Source organism: Phoxinus phoxinus (genome assembly GCF_949152265.1).
Source record: "Phoxinus phoxinus genome assembly, chromosome: 12".
NCBI lineage: Eukaryota > Metazoa > Chordata > Actinopteri > Cypriniformes > Leuciscidae > Phoxinus > Phoxinus phoxinus.
The window spans coordinates 33,695,012-33,720,714 of record NC_136887.1 but is presented as its reverse complement, the minus strand read 5'-3'; the positions used below and the strand labels follow the sequence as shown (position 1 = coordinate 33,720,714).

The window sequence follows — 25,703 nt, the reverse complement described above, 5'->3', positions numbered from 1 at the left end:
CAAGAGGAAGTAGGTTTTTTTTTAAACGCCCAGGCAGCTTGTGAACACAAAACAGAAAGTCTCATATTTACTGGGATAGACAGTGTTTTTATTTGTTATTTGTAATTTTATTTTAGCTGTTCTTTTGAAATTAAACTATTCTAAATATCGTATATATATATATATATGTATTTGTTATAACCCCCCATTAGAGTCAGCTTCTTATGGCCTACAAAAACTGAAATAAATTATTTCCAATCTTAAAACTAAATGTTTGGACTAAATATTTTTTTGTTTTTGAAAGAGTTTTTGTTTTCTTCTGCTCACCAAGGCTGAATATATTTGATCAAAAAGACAAGTAATATTAAAAACAGTAATATTGTGAATAGTGAATAATGTATAATAATTTTCAGCATTATTCATAATGCTTCTTTTTATTATCAATGTTGACACATATTTTATGCCGCTCAATATTTTTTTGTAAACCATGATACTTTTTTTTTTATGATTTTTTTATGAATGGAAAGTTCAAAAGAACAGCATTTTTTTGAAATAGAATATTTAGTAACATTATACATCACTGTTACTTTTGATCAATTTATCTTACTTACTCCAGACTTTTGTAGTGTTTATTGTGGCAGTGTATATACAAAAATATGAAGCAGCACAACTGTTGCAGCAAATCATCATATTATAATGATTTCTGAAGGATCATGTGACACTGAAGTCTTTGAAGATTTGATCACAGGAATAAATTACACTTTACAATATATTCACATAAAAAACAGATGCTTTAGATTGTACAAATATTTCACAATATTAATGTTTTACTGTATTTTTGATCAAATAAATGCTGCGTGTGTGTGTGTGTAAGTGGGCAGACTCTATTTTTAGCTCTACATTATAAAGTGTGTTTTGGTGTTTTCTCATGGGGAGTTTGGATGTGTCATGTTCAAGCCTGCTACTGATTAATCACACACACACACACACACACACACACACACACACACACACACACACTCCAGAGGTTTCATCACCCTCTCTGCGTGAAACGTCTCCTTTTCTTGGACTTCTGGCACTCTTGACTGGTCGTTCCTCTCTCCTGTAATTGGAGGCGAGCATCAGTTGTGTTTTTTTTTTTTTCATGATCCTAAAATAACATTTCACGTGTCCTCTTATATTCTGCAGTTATAAAGTGTGCTGGATGTTTTATTCCCATCCGTTCTTGAGTTCAGACTGCTGATCCAGTGAGGTAACAGATTAAGCGCAGGATAACAGGGGTTTAGCCAATCACGGGCCCTCTCGCTCTCTTTCTGTCTCTGTGGTCTGGTTTCAGTAGTTGTGTTATGGAGGATTAGTGTTAGGTTAATCTGTGCTGAGGTTTATTACTCTGCTTCTCTGAGAGTCCCGATTCTGTGATTTCACTGAATATCAGTGAATATCTAATATATAGAGAGGAAATTGGACATGTAGCTTTAGCTTATGTACACAGCATTAGAGCAGTTGAGTTGTTTTGTGGTGTTTGATAAGTCTATTCAACGGAGATTATTATTGGTATCACTGGCCATTGTGGCCAATCAGTATCCATAAAGACCATTAGCTGGGCAATATTGCTTAAACTCATCTTCATGTATTTTATTTTATTAAATATTTTAATATTTAGATGTATGTGTTGACACTGGTGTGGCTTTTTATTTGTGTGTATGTTTATGTATTAATAAATATATATATATTTACACATTTTTTATGGCAATATTGCTTAAACTCATCTTAATGTTTTTTTTATTTATTTTTTGTATTATTAAATATTTTAATATTTAGATCATGTATGTGTTGACTCTGATGTGGCTTTTTATTTGTGTGTATGTTTATACGTACAGTATACGTGTGTGTATTAATATATATATATATATACACTTTTTTATGTATTTTATTATTTTAACTGTTTTCTATTGTCCTTAGTGTCACATGATCCTTCATAAATCATTCATAAATGCTGATTTCTGATTATTCTCAATATTGAAAACTGTTGTGCTGCTATATAATTTTTATGGATTTTTTAAATCGAAAGCTCAAAAGAAATATTTCTATATTTGAAATAGAAATCTTTTGTAACATTATAAATGTCTTTACTGTCACTTTTGATTAATTTAATGCATCTTTGCTGAATAAAATGTTAAATTTCTCTATAAAAATATCTTACTGACAACAAACATATATATAATATTTAATTATATGACTTTTCAAGGCATAATATGCCATACAGTGTGAAATATTTTGAGTTGTTGAACCACTGTTTTGAACAATTAGTTGAAATGGTAGTATGCACTCTTGAGTTTGAGTAATTTGCTGCGTGCATTAAAAATGAGAGCAATCCCAACCCACACGTCCCTCTTGTCTGTGTGTTTATAAACTTGTGCAGGTGGAGACAGCTCATCTACAACCACAGGCAGTGCGTCTCCGGTTCCCAACAGTTATGAGTCTCTGGAAGGCGGCAGTTACTCGGGTACATCCTCACAGCGCTCAGTGTGACATCTCAATGCCAGATCTACACGAGAATGACTTGCTGATACATATTTATCTCGTCTTTCTCTTCAGATCATACAGCTCCTCCTGCCGGTGTTCCCACCAAGCAAGCTCCTCCCTTCGGATACAATTACCCAACCATGCATCCTGCGTACCAACAAAACCCCGCCCCCATACCAGACTCCTCCCCCTCACACGGAGCATACAAACCACCAGGATACCAGCCGTACTCGCAGGTATCGACAACAAGTCTAGTTTGTGATATTTCAGTGTCAATTCAGTAGGGTTGGGTACCGTTCACATTTTAACCAGTACCTGAAATTCGGTGCCGGTACTCAACGGTACCTTTTTTCTGTAATTTAGGCATGTTAACCTCAATAACTGTAAAGAAACTAAGTAATTTGTAGAAGTGTTATTGACATTATCCCAGAGCTGCCTTGGTCGCTGTCTTCCATTGTCTGTGATGCTTGAATATTAATAAAAACAACCATTTTAGTAATAATTTTTTTCTTCTATTAAATGTTTTGTTTTCCACACATTCTGTGTTATTAATTTTCTAGTAATCAAATGAAGACATAACACATTAATTTAATTGACAAAAAAACGTTTATTTTCATAAAAAAATATCAAACATTTGAGCTTTATACTGTTAAAATTACAACATAGATGAAAAAGTGTGATTATTCCTTAATTTCTTTTTTATAATTATTATTATTAGTGTTAGTATTATTATAAAATTGAGATCTAAATTCTACTATACAACAGTAATATATTATCAAGTTAAACCGAACTTTTATTTTATTTATGGGTTGTGGTGAAGACCTTTTGAGTTTCCGTGTGTTAATGATATAACGATAGTTTTTCTTAAAAGAAACTGTAAAATGCTAATGAACTTCAGTGACTCTCAGAGCGGCTCTGGAAATGAAGTTCATGCATTCATGTTCTCATATAGTGAGGCTGAAAAACACCGCCAGCGTCACGTGTGGTAAATGAAACTCACACGCAGAACATGCTGGATTCGTACTTAAATAGTCTTAAGGTCCTTGCACACTGAGTCCGAAATTTTCGTCGGCGTTTTCTCGTATTCGTCATTCAGTGGCTCTGAATTGTCAAAAAGCCTCTCAAAGTGCTTGCTACGGATGCGAAAAATGCAGAAAATCAAACCCGATCCCAATTTTTTTATGACGGACGAAAGTTTCAGAGGCGTCAAACGTGATTGACACTACGTGAGGTCGGATTTATTTTTTAACGTGTGAAAATTTCGGACGAAAAATTCTGACTCGATTTATTTGAAGGGATAGTTCACTTTGAAATTAATTTTTGATATGTTTTAGCTTACCTCAAGGGCATCCAACAACGGTTTGACCTAAAAATATCAAAATTGAAAAAACTGTGGAAACAAAGACACCTACATCTTGGATGCCCTTGAGGTAAGCTAAAACATATCAAAAATTAATTTCAAAGTGAACTATCCCTTTAATGTGAATCGGTACTCGGTAGTACTGACGTAATTCGGTCGGTGCCATTAAAAGTAGAGATACGCCAATTCCGATTTTTCATTAAAGGAACACTCCGACTTTTTGGGACTTTAGCCTATTCAACTTATCCCCCAGAGTTAGATAAGTCCATACATACCTTTTTCATCTCCGTGCGCGCTATAAGTCTGTTTGACGCACCCACCGCTAGCCTAGCTTAGCACAAAGACTGGATGTAAATGGTTGCAGCTAGCATACTAATCCAAATAAGTGACAAAATAACGCAAACATTTTCCTATTTACATGTTGTGATTTGTATAGTCACAGAATGTACAAAAAACAAAGTCACATGAGACACAGACATATTTTAACTATATTCTCTGAAGGCGAAGCACTGCTACTTGGGCGGAGTGATAACCGCATCACCTGAGACGCGCTCTGAACGAACTCTCTGCTCCTCACCACGGCGCGTCTCAGGTGCCGCGGTTATCACTAAAATATGTCTGTCTCATGTGACTTTGTTTTTTGTACACTCTGTGATTATACAAATCACAACATGTAAATAGGAAAATGTTTGCGTTATTTTGTCACTTATTTGGATTAGTATGCTAGCTGCAACCATTTACATCCAGTCTTTGTGCTAAGCTAGGCTAGCGGTGGGTGCGTCAAACAGACTTATAGCACGCACGGAGATGAAAAAGGTATGTATGGACTTATCTAACTCTGGGGGATAAGGTGAATAGGCTAAAGTCCCAAAAAGTTGGAGTGTTCCTTTAAGTTTGACCTGCCGATACCGATTTTACCCGATTCCGATTTCATTTTTTCTAACCATTTTTCAGCACACACAAATATTTATTTTCTAATGATCGTTGCAATGGAAGTGAATCAATCAAAACTAACTTTAGCTGGACAGTAACTAACTTTAATCTAGAGCTGCTGAAAAGCCTAAACAATCTCTGTTACTTTAATTTCCTATTATCCCTGTAAAGCTGCTTTGAAACTATCTATATTGTTAAAAGCGCTGAATAAATGAAGGTGACTTGACTTGACTATTCAGGAAGTGGTTCATCAAAAACATCTGTGTTTGTGTTTCCGTAGCCTTTCCCATCTCTGTCTGAGCTGTCGTCAGCTTTAGGAGGCCTCAGTGGCGTTCCTGAGATGGATGTGGAAACCTTGAGACCAGTGAATCTTCTCCAGGAGAGAAACATCCTTCCTCCCCAACGAGCACCTCCACCTGAGCCCAACCTGAGCAACGACCTTCGCAAGGTCAACTGCAGCCCTGAGTAAGAGCAGAGAGACAGACGTTGTGGTTTCACACGACAGGTGCAAGCAGACGAACAGCTTAACAGTTTCTCTTTCGTTCTCTGTCTGTCTGTCTCTTCCAGGACGTTTCGCTGTACTCTCACTAACATTCCCCAGACTCAAGCTCTGTTGAATAAAGCTCGTCTGCCTCTTGGATTATTGCTGCATCCCTTCAGAGATTTAACGGTAGGATGTCACCTGAGCAGAAAGCACAAATCGAACTCAACCCTTGGTCTATGTACCGTATATTTCTGGACTATAAGTCGCTCCGGAGTATAAGTCGCATCAGTCAAAAAATGCGTCATGAAGAGGTAAAAACATATATAAGTCGCACCGGACTATAAGTCAAATTTATTTAGAAATTTATTTCACAAAATCCAAGACCAAGAACAGACATTTAATCTGGAAAGGCAAGTTATTCAGCTCCACAACAGCACACAGAACAACAGGCTGAAGGTGTCCGGTGTGTTAGCGTAACACATTAACAGTTATTCAGCTGCACAATAGCACACAGAACAACAGCTGAAGGTGTCCGGTGTGTTAGCGTAACACATTAACAGTTATTCAGCGACACAACAGCACACAGAACAACAGCTGAATAGTGTCCGGTGTGTTAGCGTAACACATTAACAGTTATTCAGCTCCACAATAGTATAAAGAACATATACCTGGGACGCTGAATAGGCTAAATTAACATTAGCCAGCGAGTCCAACAAGTTACCGGTAAGCAAGTTCACCAAGCTCCCTATCTCACTCCTCAACACTGAATCCACTGATTTCTTCCTCGGTGTTGCTTCTGAACAACTCCACTAACTAGAGCGCCCTCTTGCGGCTGTAGGCGGTAATGTTTTCTCTTGGTTCATCTCAGTAAAAGAATAAATTTTGATATATAAGTCGCACATGACTATAAGTCGCAGGACCAGCCGAACTGTGAAAAAAAGTGTGACTTATAGTCAGGAAAATATGGTAATAGTTATTGATGCTACATTACCATACAATATCATGTTTTTTTTCTTAGTGAATAATCAGAATAATGAAAATTGCATGTAAACAGGAGTGAAGAGGTTTGCTTGTGTAATTTAAATATCTTACTGCGATTTAAGTACTTGCGCATTATTGGTGACCATGTAAACGTAATTCATTGGAAACTTTTGTCAAAGCTATTGTCATAATTATGTCATCACAACCACATTGACTCCTTTTAAAATATTTCAATAAACTTTGCTATAGGGCTGGGAGAAAATATCCCCAAGTGGACGCATGGAAGAGACGTGAGACTAAACGCACTGCGTTACTCATATACTGAGACATAAGACAGTAGAGCTGCACGATTCATCTTTATAAGACTGTGATCTCGATTTAAACACCTATGCAATCTTTTAATTCATCTGTCTATTAAACTTTGACAAAATCATCTCTGTGTTGGCTTCAGCTTCACAAACAGTCTTTTCAACCTCATAAGCTAAGTTTCCATTCACTTGTCAATCAAATTATCTGAAGTTCGGTAAAAAACCCTCACGCGAATAAAGCTGGTGAAAGTGTTTTCCATCCGATGGCTTTAAAGCGAATAAAAACCTGTGCGTAATGACGTCACACGCTGTTTTGCGATTAAATCGGTATATCGAATTGATTTGAGACATTTTAAGGTGTTTCCGTTCATTTTCGCACTGAATCGCACAACATTCAAGCCAACATTTGCGAACAAAGTTTTGCTAGACAAAATGCAATTCATTATTTATTCGGCAAATAACGTTTCCATCAGCGTTTATCGCATAAGCCGTACATCGATCAAGATACAATCCGATGAGACCGAACGTATTTCATTTGAGACGATATTCATGAAATTCAATCGAATTTTACTGTTTCCATAAGGCATTTTTCATTCGATATCACTTAATTCGGATAAAAACGTGTGGATGGAAACATAGCTATAGTATCATTATTTCTGTGATGCAATAGTTAAAATTATAATAGAAGTACTTGGATAAAAGTTTAAAGTTCAAATATGAACACTGATGTCTACAATAGCGAACTTGCGAATAGAAACTTGGTGCTTAAAATAACGCATTTATCGATTACATTGTTTCGCCACCAAGTTGGTCGACAAGTGACTGTTAAAAACATTTATTTGTTATTGAATCATTTATTCAAGAGAATGTAGTATTGTATGATGCTTCTGAAATAAAAGTCAGAAAGATGTGATGATTTGTTGACTCCTCTTATACATCATGTACAGTCTGTAGTCATAAGTGTATGATTTAACTTTTCCAGATGGTCTAGTCTAGTGTTAAAAAAATTGCAATATCGAATCGCAATACTTGTAGAATCCCAAATCCCCAAAATCCCAATACATATTATATCGGCACCCAAGTATCGTGATAGTATCGAATCAGGAGATGGGTATATCGTCCCAGCCCTACTGAGTTCCCACATCTAACAATTTTTCATCAGCACTTGATAAGAATGATAAAGGTGTCATTCACCTGACATTAGACCATGATAATGCAGATAATTAGTCTTCATTAACTCTCTCTCTCTTTGTCTCTGCAGCAGTTGCCGGTCATCACCTCTAACACTATAGTTCGTTGTCGTTCGTGTCGGACGTATATAAACCCTTTCGTTTCGTTTTTGGACCAGCGCAGGTGGAAGTGTAATTTGTGTTACAGAGTCAATGATGGTAAGAGCCCTACAGGTTATATAAATATTTTTTTTTGTTATATGTGTTAGCTTATTAGTGTTCTCATAGAGTCTCTTCTTCTCGATCAGTTCCTGATGAGTTCATGTATAATCCTGTCACTCGTTCATACGGTGAGCCCCACAAACGACCAGAGGTCCAGAATTCAACGGTGGAGTTCATCGCCTCCTCTGATTACATGGTGAGTGTGCCTGTCTTTTAAAGAGCTTCAATGTTCCTGTTTAGGCACGTTTGCTTTCCTTTCTACTTGTCTTTTTTTAAAGGGGTGGTTGATTATGATTTCACTTTTCTAACTGTAGTTAGTGTGTAATGTTGCTGTATGATCATAATCAACATCTGCAAAGTTCAAAGCAAAGGGAGATATTTGCTTTTAAAGAAATAGTTTTTAAGGACTACAACAAACGGCTGGTAGAGACTACACGACATTCCTCCCGCGTTAGTGACATCACCAACCCTAGAATTTACATAAACCCCGCCCCCTGAACACGATTTATAGATTATCAAGACAGAATATGCTAATCAATGACTAGACGATAACTACACATAAGCTTCATAAATTCATCAACTAACCATTCAGAAATGTCCTGTTCTTCTACATGTTGTCACTTCTTCTCGAGTCTCTCCATCATTGTCTGACTCCGGTTTGAACATAAATGTTCAGTGTGTGTGTGTGTGAGGTAAAAGGACACGTGCTGTTGTAGCTCCGCCCCTTGTGCTGGGTCAAAAAGTGACTTTAACATGCTGTATAAAAATATCTGTGGGGTATTTTGAGCTAAAACTTCACACACACACTCTGGGGACATCAGAGACTTATTTTACATCTTGTGAAAAGGGCATTATACCACCGCTTTAAGGCCAGACATGTAATTTGTTTAGGTCAATTTGTTAAAAAAAAAAGCGTTCTCACAGGTTCGCTTTTTTTAAGTTTGTGCAGATATAACTTCTTGAGCCAAGGACTGTCGTGCGAATGAGCGGGCCGGAGAGCTTTAAGGGTTTTCTGTTAGAACGGTGTTGTATTAGTGGCCCCTAAGTTAATAATAACTAATGATCTTTGCAATGGAAGTGAATCAATCAAAACTAACTTTAGCTGGACAATAACTTTATTCTAGAGCTGCTGTAAAGCCAAAACAATCTGTTATTTTAATTTCCTATTATGACTGTAAAGCTGCTTTGAAACTATATATATTGTTAAAAGCGCTGTATAAATGAAGGTGACTTGACTTTCCTTCTCTAGCTGCGGCCTCCTCAGCCTGCTGTGTACCTGTTCGTGTTGGATGTGTCCCATAATGCCGTGGAGTCGGGCTACCTGAATGTGTTTTGCCAGTCGTTATTGGACAACCTAGAAAAGTGAGATATTAGTCTTTACTCAAATCAGAGAGCATGTTTATTCACACCCACCCCTCGGATATGACGAGGCTTGTATGTGTTTCTCTGTCTCAGATTGCCCGGAGATACGCGTACACACATCGGGTTCGTGACGTTTGACAACACCGTCCACTTCTATAACCTGCAGGAGGGTCTCTCTCAGCCTCAGATGCTGGTTGTGTCTGATATTGATGGTAATCATGTCTGATCTTCTTACTTTTCTTTCTCTGCGTTCACTGACTTTAGCTTTGCACATCAAGAGTGGCTTTGTCTAATTAATCTGCAAAGTTTTAGCACAATAAATTGCCCATTATTGATTTGTAATAGCCACTTTCACTCAAGAAATCTATTATCTTAGCCTAAAATTGGCATGATTTTATCAATTACATGAGAAGCCGTTTTTCATGTCTATATTGGCACAACACTACTAAAATACCGTTCAGACTCTCTAATGTCATTTGTCAGAAATAAAGTAGAGTGCTACTAGTTTAGAAAAGGGAAAAGAAATTATATAATTTATATTATATCATTCATATATTATATATAATTTATGCTTAAAACAAGAAAATAAAATATACATAATGTTTTTTATTATATTTCTGTGTTTATTGCCACATTATTTGGTCAAAAATCATTATTTTGCGATTTGCACTGCAAAATTATATATACTCATATTTCTGCTGCTCCTTCAATATTGAGACACTAGAAGTTGCACTAACTAGCTTTAAAAGTGATGCCTTTTTGTCGTCAAATTAAGCTTGTTTTGCTCAAAAGTATGCTTGAAGTATACACAGGTTTCTTGTATACAAACAATACCGGATGCGCGCATCCAAGAGGCAAGACCGCTATATGTTATGCCGAGTTCTGTAAAAGAACATTGTAATTAACGTAGATTTCGCATTGTTTGTAAATTCTTGTTGACTCAATAATAAACTGCAATTTCAGAGTTGAATCTGTTTGCTTGTGTTTCATTTGCATATTAATATAACATTATGTAAAAAGTTAGTTAGTTGACTAGTATGAAATTGTCCAACTAAGTTTGCAAATCATAAAAAAATGACATACCCTATGCATTTAGGTTAGTTTACAGCACAACAGCTCCGCGTCAACTGTTTGTTAACCACACAAGGCCATATTGCCTTTTCCATTTTAATTCTAATAATTGTGCAAAAATATGCATTTTTCTTCAATCTGATGAGAGATTTGTTTGATTCTCTTTAGATGTTTTCATCCCGACACACGACAGCCTGCTGGTGAATCTCAAAGAGAGTAAAGAGGTTTGAATCTTATCTTTCCCCTCTGTGTGTGTGTGTGTGTCTGTGAGTGAGAGAGCGATCAGCCCTGTGTTTGGGTTTCCATTTCCCGGTTTCATATCTCTGTACCTCACAAGCTTTGATATGTGACACTGTTTTTGCAGCTGTGTTATCTGTGTGTTTGTGCATGTGCTCGCAGCTGGTGAAGGACCTGCTGAACGCTCTGCCGGGGATGTTCACACACACGCGAGAGACTCAGAGCGCTCTGGGTCCGGCTCTGCAGGCGGCATATAAGCTCATGTGCCCGACCGGAGGCCGAGTGTCCGTGTTTCAGACCCAGCTGCCCACTCTCGGCGCTGGACTCCTGCAGTCACGGGAAGACCCCAACCTCAGATCCAGCACCAAGGTAACTGAATCATCCTGAATCATCATTCCAGTTCAACAAACACTGATCCTACATAAATAAACAAACATTCATATCAGTGGCTGCTCAGGGAAGTTTGGGAAGGGAATTAGCATTTACCTGCATAGAAATTGGCCTTCCAGTTAGAGGCATTAATAAAAAAGTATTTTCCAGCCATAAATATTTAGGGTTTCTGCAGTTCCTTAAAAAGTCTCAGACTTAAATTCCGTTTTATAAAATTAAAAGTCAGAAAAAGTCTTAAAGTCAGCATGAAACTGAAGTTACACTAGTGTTTTCTTCCCTATTGTGACGTATATCCGAGTGAAACGCTTCTGGGACAAGAACAAATGTGGGCGGGGCTTGATTTTGTCTGTGGGGAGTTGATTGGATGATTGTGGTTTGCTATTGTTGGATCTCATGTGAGTGACCGGTTGCCCCGCCCACATCATCAGAGAAGAGAAGAGATGCTGCGAGAGAAACTTATTCTGATTCAAAATTATTAAAACAATAATGATGTGCACAGATAACGCTTTTATAATAAACACTTCAATATTCCATAAAAAATAAAAATTGTCACTTTTGATTAATGGTCACTTAAAAGTCTTAATTATCATTTTTAGAAGGTCTTAAACTAGCGAACTGAAAAACAGGAAGTAGTTTTCAATGAATATGCCAAGTAATGCAGCAGTTATGTAAAGCAATTGCTTATGACATAGTGTTGATGAATTATGACAATGTTTGCTTTATGGTGTTTCTATCGTAAGATGTTGTAGATTGTTGTAATTAAAGCATATTTTATTTCCCTCGTCTTTTTCAAAGAGCTGCTGGAAATAGTAAAGCATAGACATTTCAAAATAAGAGTCCCAGTGTATTTTATGCTTTGTTATAATTAAAAGTCCTGCATTATGGATAACATTTATCTGGATATTTTTGGTATTTCGGTTTCTCAAACTGCATCTGCCATTTAATTAAACTCTTGTACCTTCTCTCTGGGCCGCCCTGTCACAGGAAGGAAAGAACATTATCTAACACATTATATATATATAATCTGAGATATGATTTGTTTTGAGATTGCATGAGTTTGCTCTAGGGATGTCAATTTTCACAAATTCCCATGATTAATCGTCGTTTAAATTAACGATCGATTAATCATTAGCCTCAATACTGCGATATGCGTCTGCTGCATGGCCAACAGCAGGACAGGGTCTGCAAATCCTGCTCATAAAGCGATGTTCCTCACCAAATGAATGAGAATGGTTTTTAATCTAAATAAAGAGCTAGTAGGATTGTAAAATCTTTCGATGTGATTGATCATTTAATTAGAATTAATTATTTAATAATCAAATATAATTACTACGGTACTAATACAACGCGTCACCAGCGCCGCCTCAGATGCAGAATGTGTGACTGTGGACGTGCTCTCCCTGAACACCGCACTGAAGACGGCAACTAAACCCAATGCATTCACAACCATTTAATACAATAGTGTTCTCATGTTATGTAATATGTCAGTCACAAATTATTCATCGTTATTATTAGTCGTGCATTTCTGTTTGAGCTGCGCGCGCTGAATGAAGGCTACCGTTAAACTGGAGCACTTAGTTTGCTAGCGCATTAACTCAAAGAAACGCATCCTATGTGAGATTAATCAGATATATTCAAAATAAACATAACATTACAAATTATTTCTGCACAAAATGACGCGAATGCACAAGTGAATTTGAACTAAGTTACGTGCCATTCATTCAGAATGATCATGTTGTGGACGCGCTCTTCCTGAAGCGACACGGCAACTAAACTCTAATAATGCACAATGTTTTATTACAATATTGTTCTCTTTATAATGTTATGTAATATGAGAGTCCTCCCAATAGTCATTATTAGTCGTGCAGTGCCGTTTGAGCCGCGCGCTGAAGCTGATCACGCGCACTACAGCGCTAATTCAAGAGATGCATCCAATATAAGATAAATCAGATATAGATAGGCATACACAAAATAAACACAATATTACAAGTTACATTTGCACAAAACAAAAGGCTGCGAATGAACACGCAACTTAGTCATAATGAAGGTGTATAAATGGTCCCAAACTAAACACGCTTGCTTTGTTTCGCGGTTGAGGAGCACGCGCATAACCCTGCTTAATCCATGATCGAAAAGTTGTATCGATTAAATGTATTATCGACAATTAATCGACCGTAGACATATGGTATTCATTTTATTTGTGCCGGTCTTAAAAAGTCTTGAAACGCTGAAGTTTTTGTTGGTTTGGGTCTAGAATGTCCAGCACTTGGGTCCGGCTACAGACTTCTACAAGAAATTTGCTCTGGACTGTTCTGGACAGCAGATCGGAGTGGATCTGTTCTTACTGAGCTCCCAGTACTCGGACCTGGCTTCTTTAGGTACACACACACACACACACACACACACTCAATGTTCTTTCTCAGCTTTTATATGTGACTTAAAGTTGTGAGACGAGACCTTTTGTATCTTTTTGTGCAGCGTGTGTGTCCAAATACTCCGCCGGCAGCGTCTTCTACTACCCGTCCTTTCATCACGTTCACAATACAGCGCAGAGTCAGAAATTTCAGAAGGATCTCCAGCGATACTTCAGCAGAAAGATCGGATTTGAAGCCGTCATGAGGATCAGGTGCACCAAAGGTAAGCGGGAGGAGGAGATACTCTGGCCAATCATGTCACGTTTGCTTAGATTGACACTTTCATTGTGATTTACACTATGCAGGAAATGCGAATGGAATTGCACAATCTTATTATAAACTTGGAATTTGCTGTATAATACATAATGTTACTGAATTTGAATGAGTAAATCAAAAGTATGGCTGGATAATATTGACTAGTGTCTGAATATTACACAGAAAAAGAGACTGCTATTGAAATATAAAGTTTGTTTGTTCTACTACATGTACTGAAGCATTACTGTCTCGCTATATGAGGACATGAACCCATGAAGCAATCTCACTTCTCAAGCATTTCATTTAATTAATCTATCATCAAATACACAGAAACCGGAGCATAGTCTGGGAGTTGCCTTTTTTCCCCCTCACCTATCCTCATGTCATGCTGTATTATTTTCCTCAATCCTCTGTCTTCCTGTCTTGTCTACCCCATTGTCATATTGTATGTATGTTTTGTATGGACAGGTTGATGGCTAATTTCGCTGGTACTTGTGACTAAGTGACAATAAAGGCTACTACTACTACTACTACTACTACTACTAAACCCTTCCAAAATAAAAGTTCGGTTTAATTCGAAGAAATTGTGAGAGATATAATAGGCTACTATTGTACAATAGAATATAGTTTTCGAAGTAATAATAATAATACCGTTTTTTTTTTTTTTGGTTTTTTTCAAGGAATATTAGTTTTGATTTAAACAGTAAACCTCTGTTGTGAAGCACTTTGCCCATTTTTTTTTTAAGTATCATTTGATATTTTAAACGATTAATTAAAGTGATAAATGTTTATGCTTTTATCTGATTATCAATGTTTTTGAATAAAAATTTGCATCAAAGAACACAGAATCAAGAAAAATTTCAACTTAATTTTTTTTTTGAATTCATAATTTCATGAATTCAGTTGATTAGACATGCTTTTTGAATGTTAAAATTTAATTAATCATTTAAACCGAATCTAGATTAATTAAATTAAAATGGCATTTACTAGGGCCGTATTTCTGTATAGATTTTACAACAAGGCTGATTTGAGCCGTTTGTATCGTGTGTGTGTGTGTGTGACACTTTCTCTGATTGGTCAACAGGCTTGTCCATCCACACTTTCCATGGCAACTTCTTTGTGCGCTCCACTGATTTGCTGTCTCTGGCCAACGTGAACCCGGACACTGGTTTCGCAGTGCAGATGTCCATCGAGGAGAGTTTAGCCGATACGTCACTCGCTTGTTTTCAAGCGGCTCTTCTTTACACATCAAGCAAAGGTAAACGAGTGTGTGTGCACATTTACAATAGTCCAGTTTTGATATAGTCGACAGAATAGAGTTGTGGATGCTTGGACTTGTACTCGAACTTGACACGGACTCTGACAATGTTTCACTTAGTACAATTGAATCCACATCATGTGTAACATTAAAGCAAAAAAAAAAAAAAAAAAAAAGTAACATAAAATTAAAAGAAGACGTTATTAAGCGTTTCCCACTCAAACTTGGACTTGACACAGTGAACTCGGACCCAACACTAAGTGAGATTAGGTCTGATTGGTATATATTTATGATTGACAGGTAAACGTCGAATCCGAGTGCACACTCTGTGTCTGCCGGTGGTCAGTCAGTTGAATGAAGTGTTTTCTGGAGCGGATATCCAGGCCATCTCGTGCCTGCTGGCCAACATGGGTGAGTGGAACAAACACATTGACATTTTAAGTGCCGAATGCAATATCAATACATCGTGCTCGTTTCTAGTATGTATTAGGGGTTGAACAGACTAGTCGACTTTAATGCTCTGCCATGAAGCTTTAAGCTTGACGTCGACTAGTCGCTGATCATGGCCTATAGAGAGCGAAACATGGTAGGAAATCTTTCAAGTCCACTTTTACACTCCATTTGAGTTAAAATGGCAAATAAATGCATACTCGAGAGCGCTTTTGATTATACCTTCTAGATTGTCAAAATTGATTACCTGAATGCCGGTTTTACACAGTTAATTGTATATGTAGGTTAATCGTCGTTCTAAACTGCTGCGGCATTACACACACACACACACACACACACTCTTCTGTCAGAGCCACAATTTTTTGGTATACCGGTAGTCTGCCCAATGAGTTAAGGGAGTGTAATAGTCTCTCCTCTTTTAAAAAACAGCTTAAATCTTGGATTAGGGACAATTACAATTGTAACCATACACCAAATACTTAAGTCCATGAACACACACACATATATATATATATATATATTAGGGCTGTCAAAAGATTAATCGCATCCAAAATAAAAGTTTGTGTTTACATAATATATGTGTGTGTACTGTGTATAATTATTTATATATATAAAAACACACACAATCATGTATATATTTAAGAAAAATTGGTTATTTATATATAAAATATTTATATATAAAATAAATTATATAAATGTATATACAGTATATAAATGCAAATATTCCTTAAATATATACATAAATATACATATATTATGTAAACACAAACTTTTATTTTGGATGCGATTAATCGCTATTAATCTTTTGACTGCCCTAAAATATATATTTATTTTTTTTATACTGTATTTACTTTATACTGTAATTAAGTTGAGGGTGAGGTGAGCAATATATTGTCTGTTTGAGGGTATGCTCATATTGTTTAAAAATTCCTGCTGTATTTATTACATTGCTACTGTATTTATTAAATTTATAGTCTTTTTTTATTGACTTTTGTATTTTAGGGTGCCTGTTAAGACCTGGCTAGGGAACAACAGATGGAAACTAGCACTTGTAGCTAACTCTGGCTTGTTTACAGCAAGTAACTTGTTTGTTGATCAATGAGCATTGTCCCTATCAAATAAATAAATCAAATAAAAAATAAAAACACAGTAGCGCGCATATCATGCGAAGATCTCTTCCCATGCACATATGGTTTTGTTGTGTGCTCATGTCTTACAATTTCTGGTTTATGTATAGGCTATTAACTATTTCCTTTGTGTGTCACTTCCATTTTACTATGAAGAAAACAAGAGTATGGAAATAGGTTATAGAGAGTATACATACATGACCATGCAAAAAAATCCGTTGCGCATGTGAAAAGTTTCTCCTGTGTAGTGTGTACGCAAAAGTCTATATTTTTTATTTTTTGCAAAGGTCCCTTTAGGGGCTCTGTAGATTAGTTTGTTTTGCTTGCTAGAAACATCAAGTCTCTCTATGTGTCTCTTTGCAGCCATCGATCGCTCAATCTCCTCCAGTCTGTCTGATGCGAGAGACGCGCTAGTCAATGCCGTGGTGGATTGTTTATCAGCGTATCGTGCGAATGGCTCAAACATCCAGCCCTCCGGCCTGGTGGCCCCTGCCTCCCTGCGTCTGTTCCCTCTATATGTACTAGCTCTGCTCAAACAGGTGGGGGCGCTGTATGCACATGCACAACCCGACATTCAGTGACTAACCTCACTTCATTCAAAAGCCATGAAACGGATCATAGAAATCTGTTTCTTAGTGGAAAAAAAGTGTTCTTGTTATTGTTTTTTCCCCCGTCTCATTCAATATATTTCATATTTTGTCTTGTTTCGTCCTGCAGAAAGCTCTGCGAACTGGTACGAGCACCCGTCTGGACGAGCGAGTGTTTTCCATGTGTGAGTTTAAGAGTCAGCCGCTGCATCAGATCATGCGTATGGTTCATCCAGACCTGTACCGCATCGACAACATGACCGAACAGGTAACGCACATTCATACAGGTGTGGTATATAATGGCACATAATGAGATTTAACCAGGATGAGGATGTAGAGTGCATCCGTAATAATTAATGCTCTCTGTTACCATTGAAAAATGTAATTCTGGGAGCGCTGGCCCTTTAATTAGTTACAGTATTATTAGTTATTATTATAGCGCTTTGTATGAAAGCATGCCAAAATTACAAACGTGCATAGACATACTCGAACTACAATAGTATGAACATGAACATCAAACCTTCATGCTTTCAAAACGTGAATAGATGGTAATATTGATTTCCTTTCCCACCCGTTATCATTTGTTCTTAAATATATACACTATCGGTCAAAAGTTTGGAATAATTACGATTTTTTTTTTTTTTTCATGTTTTTGAAGTCTTTCAAGGCTGAATTTATTTGATCAAAAATAGTAAAACCAGTAATATTGAGAAATATTATTATAATTTAAAATGCCTGTTTTGAGTTGTAATATATTCATTCAGTTCCTGTGTTTAAAGCAACATTACTCCAGTCTTCAGAGTCACATGATCCTTTAGAAATCATTCTAATATGATGATTATCAATGTTTTTTTCTGCTTATCTTTGTGGAAACTGTGATAAACTACCATTCAGAAGTTTGGAGTAAGAAATATGGGGCTAAAAATACATTTATTCAACAAGAAAATGCATTAAATGTGACATTTATAATGTTTCAAAAGATTTAGATTTTTAAAAAATGCTTCATTTGAACTTTCTATTCAGCAAACAAAAAGATTAATTAAGCTGCAAGAATATTAATAATAAAAAGAACACTTATTAATCACTGAGCACCAAATCAGCACATTAGAGTGATGTTGCTTCAATTAATAATTTAGAGGTTCATGACAAAGTTCAATTATAGTAGACACTACAATAATTAAACAAAAACATAACTCTTCAAGGAGATTTTTTGCTTTATGCTTATTTTTATGATGCTTGTGCTAACATACAATTGCCTTCCAAATATCAGAAGCCATTTTTATTTTATTTTTATGGCCAGTAATGATGATTTTTGAGATTCGACTGAATAGATGTGTGTGTTTTGTCTGTCCTCTAGGCGGCGCTGCATCTGAATGACTCTGTGATCCCTCAGCCTCCTTTACTGCAGCTCACAGCAGAGAAACTCACTCGAGAAGGAGCGTTTCTCATGGACTGTGGCAGCGTGAGTACATCTCTACACAGATACGACAGCGGTGTGTAGCGGCAGCGTCCCTCACTGTGGTCTCTGTCCTTTGCTCTGCAGGTGATGTACTTCTGGGTGGGCAAGTGCTGTAACGAGATGTTCATACGTGACGTGTTGGGCTACCCCAATTATGCATCCTTACCGTCCAGCATGGTGAGTGTGTGTCGTTGGTGAACTCTTTGTTTTTCATTTCTCACATTACATGTATCTTCTTCCAGGTGACGTATCAGGTATCATATAAAAACAGGATTTTCCTGCTCTTTTAAAAAAAGACATAAACATACTCAAGTTCACAACTCCCTCCCTTGTCTACTCGGACCATTTATTGAAATGAAGCTGCAAAATCATAATGCATTAAGTGGTTAGTTCACCCAAAATTTTTTAATTATTCCATAATTTACTCACCCTCAAGCCATCCTAGGTGTATATGACTTTCTTCTTTTCAGCCAAACACAATCGGATTGATATTACAACAATATTCTGGCTCTTCCCAGCTTTTTAATGGAACGAGTGAATGGTACCCAAAAAAGAGCATCCATCCATCCTAAAAGTAATCCATACGACTCCATGGGGTTGATAAAGGCCTTCTGAAGCGAAGCTATGCGTTTTTGAAAGAAAAATATAAATATTTATAACTTTATTAACTATAATCACTGGCTTCTGGTAACGGCCATATGCAAATCTAGTTACTAAATAGTAAATACTATAATAACCTAAGATTTGATTTAAAAAATCAAAATGTTGACAAATTTTGACATCAAATGTCTTTTAAGACATTTAAAAGTAAATAAAAACAACAAAATTACTAACACTTTAAAATATAAAGATACGCTTAAAGCCTTTCAAACAGCGCGAGTATTAAACTAAGTTGGGTTAAAACAAGGTTTACAGTCATCTATGTCTTAAAGTCTGGTTGATTATGATTTGACTTTTCTAGCTGTAGTTAGTGTGTAATGTTGCTGTTTGATCATAAACAACATCTGCAAAGTTACAACGCTCAAAGTTCAGAGCAAAGGGAGATATTTGCTTTTACAGAAATCACTTTTTAAGGACTACAACAAACGGCGGTAGAGACTACACGACATTCCTCCCGGTTAGTGACATCACCAACCCTAGAATTTACATAAACCCCGCCCCCTGAACACGATTTATAGATTATCATGACAGAATATGCTAATCAATGACGATAACTACACATAATCTACATAAATTCATCAACTAACCATTCAGAAATGTCCTGTTCTTCTACATGTTGTCACTTCTTCTTGAGTCTCTCCATCATTGTCTGACTCCGGTTTGAACATAAAAGGCTAAAAGTTTTTGAAATTTTCAGTGCGTGTGTGTGTGTGAGGTAAAAGGACATGAGCTGTTAAAGCTCCGCCCCCTGTTCAGCTCATTTGCATTTAAAGGAACAGACACAAAACTGTGTGTTTTTGCTCACCCTCAAAAAGTGACTTTAACATGCTATATAAAAATATCTGTGAGGTATTTTGAGCTAAAACTTCACACACACACACTCTGGGGACATCAGAGACTTATTTTACATCTTGTGAAAAGGGCATTATAGCACCCCTTTAAGTGAACGTAAACAGTTGGGAGAAAACCAAAACCACAGCCGTTTGTCATTAATTTTAAACAAACAACAAAAGACAAAGAGAAAATAACTGCTCTCGACTGAATAACTTCAGTAGCTTTAATAAGAATCAGTGTATATATCATTTAAGTCTATGTAGTGTTTTATTTTTACATTTGTTTATTCAATTCCAACTGTTAAATAGACATACTGTGAAAATATATATACATATATATATATATAAAAATAATATAAAAAATGGTTTGGCTGTGCTGCGCAATCACATGGAAAATACTAAAACCAACATGAGAAAATCGTGATATGATATTTTTTGCCATATTGCCAAAAAAACTCAATAATGGCCTTAAATGTTGCAACAGGGTAAAAAATATATTACCTACTTACTTAATATTGCCTCTTGTGTGTTAAAACCACATTCATACCGCAAACACACACAGTGGCTCATGTTTCTCAAGCTCCTCTCTGTCTATATGATCATATTCCTGGAGTTATGAAGGACAGAATCTGCTTCTGATCAGCATTCGAACGTGAACCAAAGTTTGTTTTTCATTATGAAAGGCATTGCTGTCTGCATTATCTCACCCTGGAGAGGATTATGGGCCTTGTATCGTTTCTCTAAACCTCACATTCTTCACTCAAATTTCACACACTCTCCTAAACATCTGAGTATTGCAGACGCTTCACACCGTGTGCACTATGACATCCCCTCTATTGTTTCCCAGTTTTTTTTTCATATTTCTGTCCATTTTATTGGTTACATTTTTATTTTTAGTGAACATTGGCAAGTCTAACTAATTGAATTCATGAAGCTTGTTCAATGTAACAACATTTTTTGTGGTCAAAATAAAAAATAAATTAGGGCCCTAATAAAATGTTTTATTTTTTCACGAATTCATTTTTTTTTTTTCACAATTTTTTTTTCATCATTATTTTTCACGAATTCATGTTTTATTTTTTCACGAAATTCCCTTTTATTTTTCCTAAATTCTGTGTTTCCATTTAAATTTTGGATTCAGTTTTAATAGTTTTATTAAATGTTAAAAATCAAGAAGAGCCTTGAACTTTAACAACCTAATCATTTATGCATTTCTTTTACAATAATAAGTCCCTATGATTTTTTTTTTCTTCAGAAATTGATGTTTGTTTTATTTTTCTAGATTCATGATTTAATACAAACTTGTAATCCAAAACAGTGGTAATCAAATGAAGACATAAAACAATTGTATTAATCTGTTAATGAATAATCCAATGAAAAGTGCAGAACAACAGAGGATTACCTTTTTCCTCCTCTCACTGACGAAAACAGAAACATTTTGGGAATGAATAGAAAACATGCTTTTGGTTGTTCCTGTTTTACAGACTGAGATTCCAGAGTTGCAGACGACGTACTCAGAGCGAACTCGAGCCTTCATTTCTTGGCTGTTGGAGTCGAGAACTTTCCATCCCGCGCTTCATGTGGTCAAGTACGTCTCTCGCTCTCTCTCTCTCTCTCTCTCTCTCTCTCTCTCTCTCTCTCTCTCTCTCTCTCTCTCTCTCTCTGCCTCTCTCTCTCTCTCTCTCTGCCTCTCTCCCTCCCTCTCTCTCTCTCTCTCTCTCTCTCTCTCTCTCTCTCCCCTAATTCCACACAGCTTTCTTCCTCTCCATCTTTCCCAATCGCTTCCTCTCTCCCTTTCCGCCCCTGTTATTCACAGTCACAGTATTGTTCCTGAGGGAGGATGGTGTGTTTTTATACTATCACAGACTGCCTCCTCTCACAGTGGGAGTTACATTCCTTCAAGAGGTTTTTTTTAGATGTTGGTTTGTTATGAAATCTGTGTTTAAACGAGCCCACTAACATTCCTCTCAGATTTAATGCGTCTTAAATCCTTAAATCCTACTGTATCATATTTGATACGCACATTTCTAAGGCCTCTAGCCAATCAACAAGATCAAAACTTCTGGAAAACCTGTTGCACACACTCTACTTCATGCCTTCTGTCATCTGATTAGGCGCGTTTCCATTACAGATTTGCGCAAAATGTTTTTTTTTTTTTTCTTCTTTTCTAAATGTCGACAAAAAACTATTGCAAAATGACACCGTTTCCATTAACCGATTTATGCGACTAAAACTTCATTGTTTTTCCTCTCGCGATAAGTCATTCCAATAATCATGACAACAGACGTTGATAGGTTTATATATATCCCAGTCACCGCACTGGCCATTATTATTACTCGAAGGAGACGTGTGTGTGTTATCCAATCATTAATGGCGAGGAAAGACCGTTATACTGTGAGCGGCTCATATGAGGAGTTTCTGTGTTTCTCCCTCATTCCTGCTTCGAGGTCTTGATTGTGGCGTTTCTTTGAGGTTTATAATCCAGTATTCCTGTAATTCTTTTTGTCTTTTATGAATTTAATAAAGTACTCCGTCTCGTATTCTGTCAAAACACACTGCGTAATCTACGTCAGGCGACTGTAAATGCGCAAAACCTGTTTCCATTGCAGTTTTGCGAAATATTTATTTTTCGAACTGCCTGAAAAACCTCCTCATGCGAGCGTCAACTTTTTTCCGATAAATGCAAGTTTTTGCGCAATTGACGTGATTCCATCGGGCGTGTTTTCAATTCGCAATTTCAATTTGCGCATTTTGAAGAGTAATGGATACGCGGCTACTGATAGAAAAAGTTATTTTGGTATAACTGTAAACGTCATTCTTCAGCTCGTGCCTCACGTGTCTTTAGTTTTTTATTAAGAAAATGTAAGAATAACTTTTTATATTGTTAGTAATATTTAAGATGAACACTTACTGGACTTAGAAACAACTTAGGTTTACTTGATTATCCATACATCATTTTAAAAAATCATGTTCAAAATCAAATGATCATCAGGTTTATGTGTTCATCTCTCAGTCATCATAGCATTGCATTATGTTTTAAAACTACAGAGCTTTGATCATAAAACTAAGCATTTAAATATCATCTTACGAAGACATATTATTGAGAGATATAGAGTGACGAGTGATATTTGTATACATTTTATACAAAAAGTCTGTTATACAGCTATAAAGATCACATTGATTTACATTACAAGCATCAGAAATTAATTTTACTTGTTCATATAAATAACATCTGCATCAAATTGCATATTTTTGCTCAGTTTGAGCCTCTGAGGTGTTTTTCCTCCTGTATGAGCCGTTAAAACCTGATGTAACCTACTTGTTATAGTAGATTAAATATAGCCAAGTTTGATCTCATGTTGACTCATGCAATATTGTCGTTGCAGGGACGACGCCTCGGCCAAGACCAGTTTTTTCCAGCACCTCGTGGAGGACCGCACTGAATCTGCCTTCTCTTATTACGAGTTCTTGCTTCACGTTCAGCAACAGATGTCGAAGTAGGAATCGAAGAACCCCTTTAGAAAACCGGCCCAGGGTCACAGCTAGCTTCTGTCCCGCGGCTCAACTTTAGCAGGGAGTTCATCGATTGGACCGCAGAGAGGCAGAGACACGCCCCCCTGGCCCCACCGGCCAATCACACGGCCTGTGGCTCGTCTGGGGGGAGAGAGTGCTTTAGAGACAAATAAGGATAAAAGAAGTTAAAAAGTAAATAATTAATGGACTATAATGGCAGAAAACAGGAAGAGCATAGGACAAAAGATGAGACGTAGTGGACTGGACTGCACATAGAGACACTGAACAAGCTGTTTTCAATCATTCCCACTGCTTACAAACCCGTTCATATTCTCAGCCATCCTCATGAGTAGCCAGACGCTCATTTTCCTGTTTTACAGAATCATTGTGATCATGTATTTGTTTTTTTTTAATCCTTGTTGCATATTATGAGTCACTCCCCATCATCCGCTCATAGACACTATGTGCTTATACGCGTTTTCTTTATTTGCTAATGTTCTCCTCGTGTCACTTCCCCTCTCCCCAACGCCCACCTCTCCTTATAATGTGACGTGTGAATCCGTGATGGTGTAATAACTCATCTGTCTTCATCCAGCATAGACTCAACAGTGTCTCCTCATCATAAGCTGCTTGACATCGTTTAATGAAGCCGCGATGTCCCTCGCTGACAATGCGTTGTTTTCTTTGGGAAAACGCATCAGGCCACCAACAAATGTTGCTCTCCACTTTGTAACTCAAAAATATTTTAATGTGCTATAATTTATGACAAGCTTATTGAATAAAATGAAATGATAATTCTAGTTGTGAGTTGATTCATTTTCTGTTGTGTATTCATATTCTGGTAATTTGCTTGTTCAATTAACCAGGCAAGTCAGTAATGAAAAAAAATTTATGTTTTATATTTATATTTACATATATATATATAAAACATTTTTTTTTTCATAACTTTCATAACTGACCCCATTTTACATAATATAGCAAAGAAATTAAAATAGGCTGTGATTGCAAAAAAGAAAAAAATATATATATAATAATTATATTATTATTATATAATAAATATAATATAAATATTTTTTCTTTGCAATCAGCCTATTTTCATTTCTTTGCAATATTATGTAAAATGGGGCTTGAAACTGTAATTAATATAGAAATATGGAATTTAAAATATCCAATCAGTATCAGAACACTGATAGTATTTACGTATTATTATAATATTTTATTAATATTTTGAATTGGAATTTTAGTTTTAGAAATTTGTAATTTCGGTTAATTTTTATTAGTATAATTTATATATTTTTAGCTTTTTTAATTCAACTTAAACTTGTTTTATTTTAGTTTAATTCTATTTTTCTCAATTGTATTTTATTTCAGCTTGATTTCAATGAAGAAAATTTTTAGTTAACAATAACAACCCTTTTAATAAATTTCCTCTGAGCAGAAGTGGGTTCACTTTTTCTTCTATATTTAAAATATAAATACACTTATTTAAATGTAAAGTATCTAAAATTAGATTATTATCAGGGATTTCCCTCTGGCTGTGTGAATGACTCTTATTCCTACAGTTAGTCATCATCAAAGGGAGTAAAAGCAAAACTTGTTTCCGGACCTTAAAAGCCACTAAGAATAGAGAAACAATGCAGAGAGGAAAATAAAATGCTTCGGTTTAGTCATGCCGAGGAGGAAAGTGAGCGCATGATCGTTATTCTTGCTATTCCTTGTTAATCAACACATAATTAGTCACAACAAAAACTAAAAATACGACCTTTTAATCCTTTGACAACATTTCAGCCCTTCAGGGCCTCACTGAATATATCTCCAATGCTCAGATTGTTAATAATTGCTTAAGTAATGTGGTTTTGTTGAGGAGAGGTGTGCTATTACTTTTCTAAATTATCAGAATTATTATTTTTGGTTTACAGCGCACGGTAAAGTCCTGTTTATAAGCGTGCTGTCAACAGTTTGATTAACAACATTCGGCAAAATGTATTTTCTGTTGAAGAAAGAAGCTTGGACCAACTTGAGGGTGAGTGAATGAAGACAAAATTACAATTTTGGTTGAACTATCCCTTTAAGGTTTGGTGGATTCTGATTGGCTGTCAATGTTTTTATCGTTCATAAACTGGGG

The 25,703-nt window shown here is 36.3% G+C and overlaps 3 protein-coding genes across 9 annotated transcripts in view; 1 reads left to right on the top strand and 2 right to left on the bottom strand.

Moving 5' to 3' along the window:
* sec24b (SEC24 homolog B, COPII coat complex component) overlaps positions 1-24,377 on the top strand; it is a 35,205-nt gene extending 10,828 nt beyond the window's left edge. For both annotated transcript variants that reach the window (XM_079629890.1, XM_079629891.1), the window contains 20 exons: positions 2,402-2,485; positions 2,578-2,741; positions 5,079-5,263; positions 5,366-5,468; positions 7,833-7,959; positions 8,049-8,158; positions 9,212-9,324; positions 9,418-9,536; positions 10,564-10,619; positions 10,795-11,001; positions 13,277-13,400; positions 13,501-13,659; positions 14,776-14,949; positions 15,250-15,360; positions 16,890-17,065; positions 17,244-17,381; positions 18,471-18,575; positions 18,657-18,749; positions 21,550-21,653; positions 23,452-24,377. In XM_079629890.1, the coding sequence (XP_079486016.1) occupies positions 2,402-2,485; positions 2,578-2,741; positions 5,079-5,263; positions 5,366-5,468; positions 7,833-7,959; positions 8,049-8,158; positions 9,212-9,324; positions 9,418-9,536; positions 10,564-10,619; positions 10,795-11,001; positions 13,277-13,400; positions 13,501-13,659; positions 14,776-14,949; positions 15,250-15,360; positions 16,890-17,065; positions 17,244-17,381; positions 18,471-18,575; positions 18,657-18,749; positions 21,550-21,653; positions 23,452-23,566 (2,567 nt within the window). In that variant the 3' untranslated portion in view covers positions 23,567-24,377. The remainder of the gene's footprint in view (positions 1-2,401; positions 2,486-2,577; positions 2,742-5,078; positions 5,264-5,365; positions 5,469-7,832; positions 7,960-8,048; positions 8,159-9,211; positions 9,325-9,417; positions 9,537-10,563; positions 10,620-10,794; positions 11,002-13,276; positions 13,401-13,500; positions 13,660-14,775; positions 14,950-15,249; positions 15,361-16,889; positions 17,066-17,243; positions 17,382-18,470; positions 18,576-18,656; positions 18,750-21,549; positions 21,654-23,451) is intronic.
* Positions 1-25,703, bottom strand: part of srp72 (signal recognition particle 72) — a 253,770-nt gene that overhangs the window by 179,410 nt on the left and 48,657 nt on the right. The window contains exon 19 of one of the 6 annotated variants that reach the window (XM_079629906.1): positions 21,665-21,681. The exons of 1 other annotated variant lie outside the window; for it this stretch is intronic. The gene's annotated coding sequence lies outside the window, so the exon portion shown is untranslated. Of the gene's footprint in view, positions 1-21,664; positions 21,682-21,764; positions 21,786-25,703 lie in introns of those variants that run through there. 4 more of the 6 variants (XM_079629904.1, XM_079629901.1, XM_079629902.1 and 1 more) reach the window with 4 other exon arrangements.
* arl9 (ADP-ribosylation factor-like 9) overlaps positions 1-25,703 on the bottom strand; it is a 324,624-nt gene that overhangs the window by 269,646 nt on the left and 29,275 nt on the right. The window lies entirely within an intron of this gene.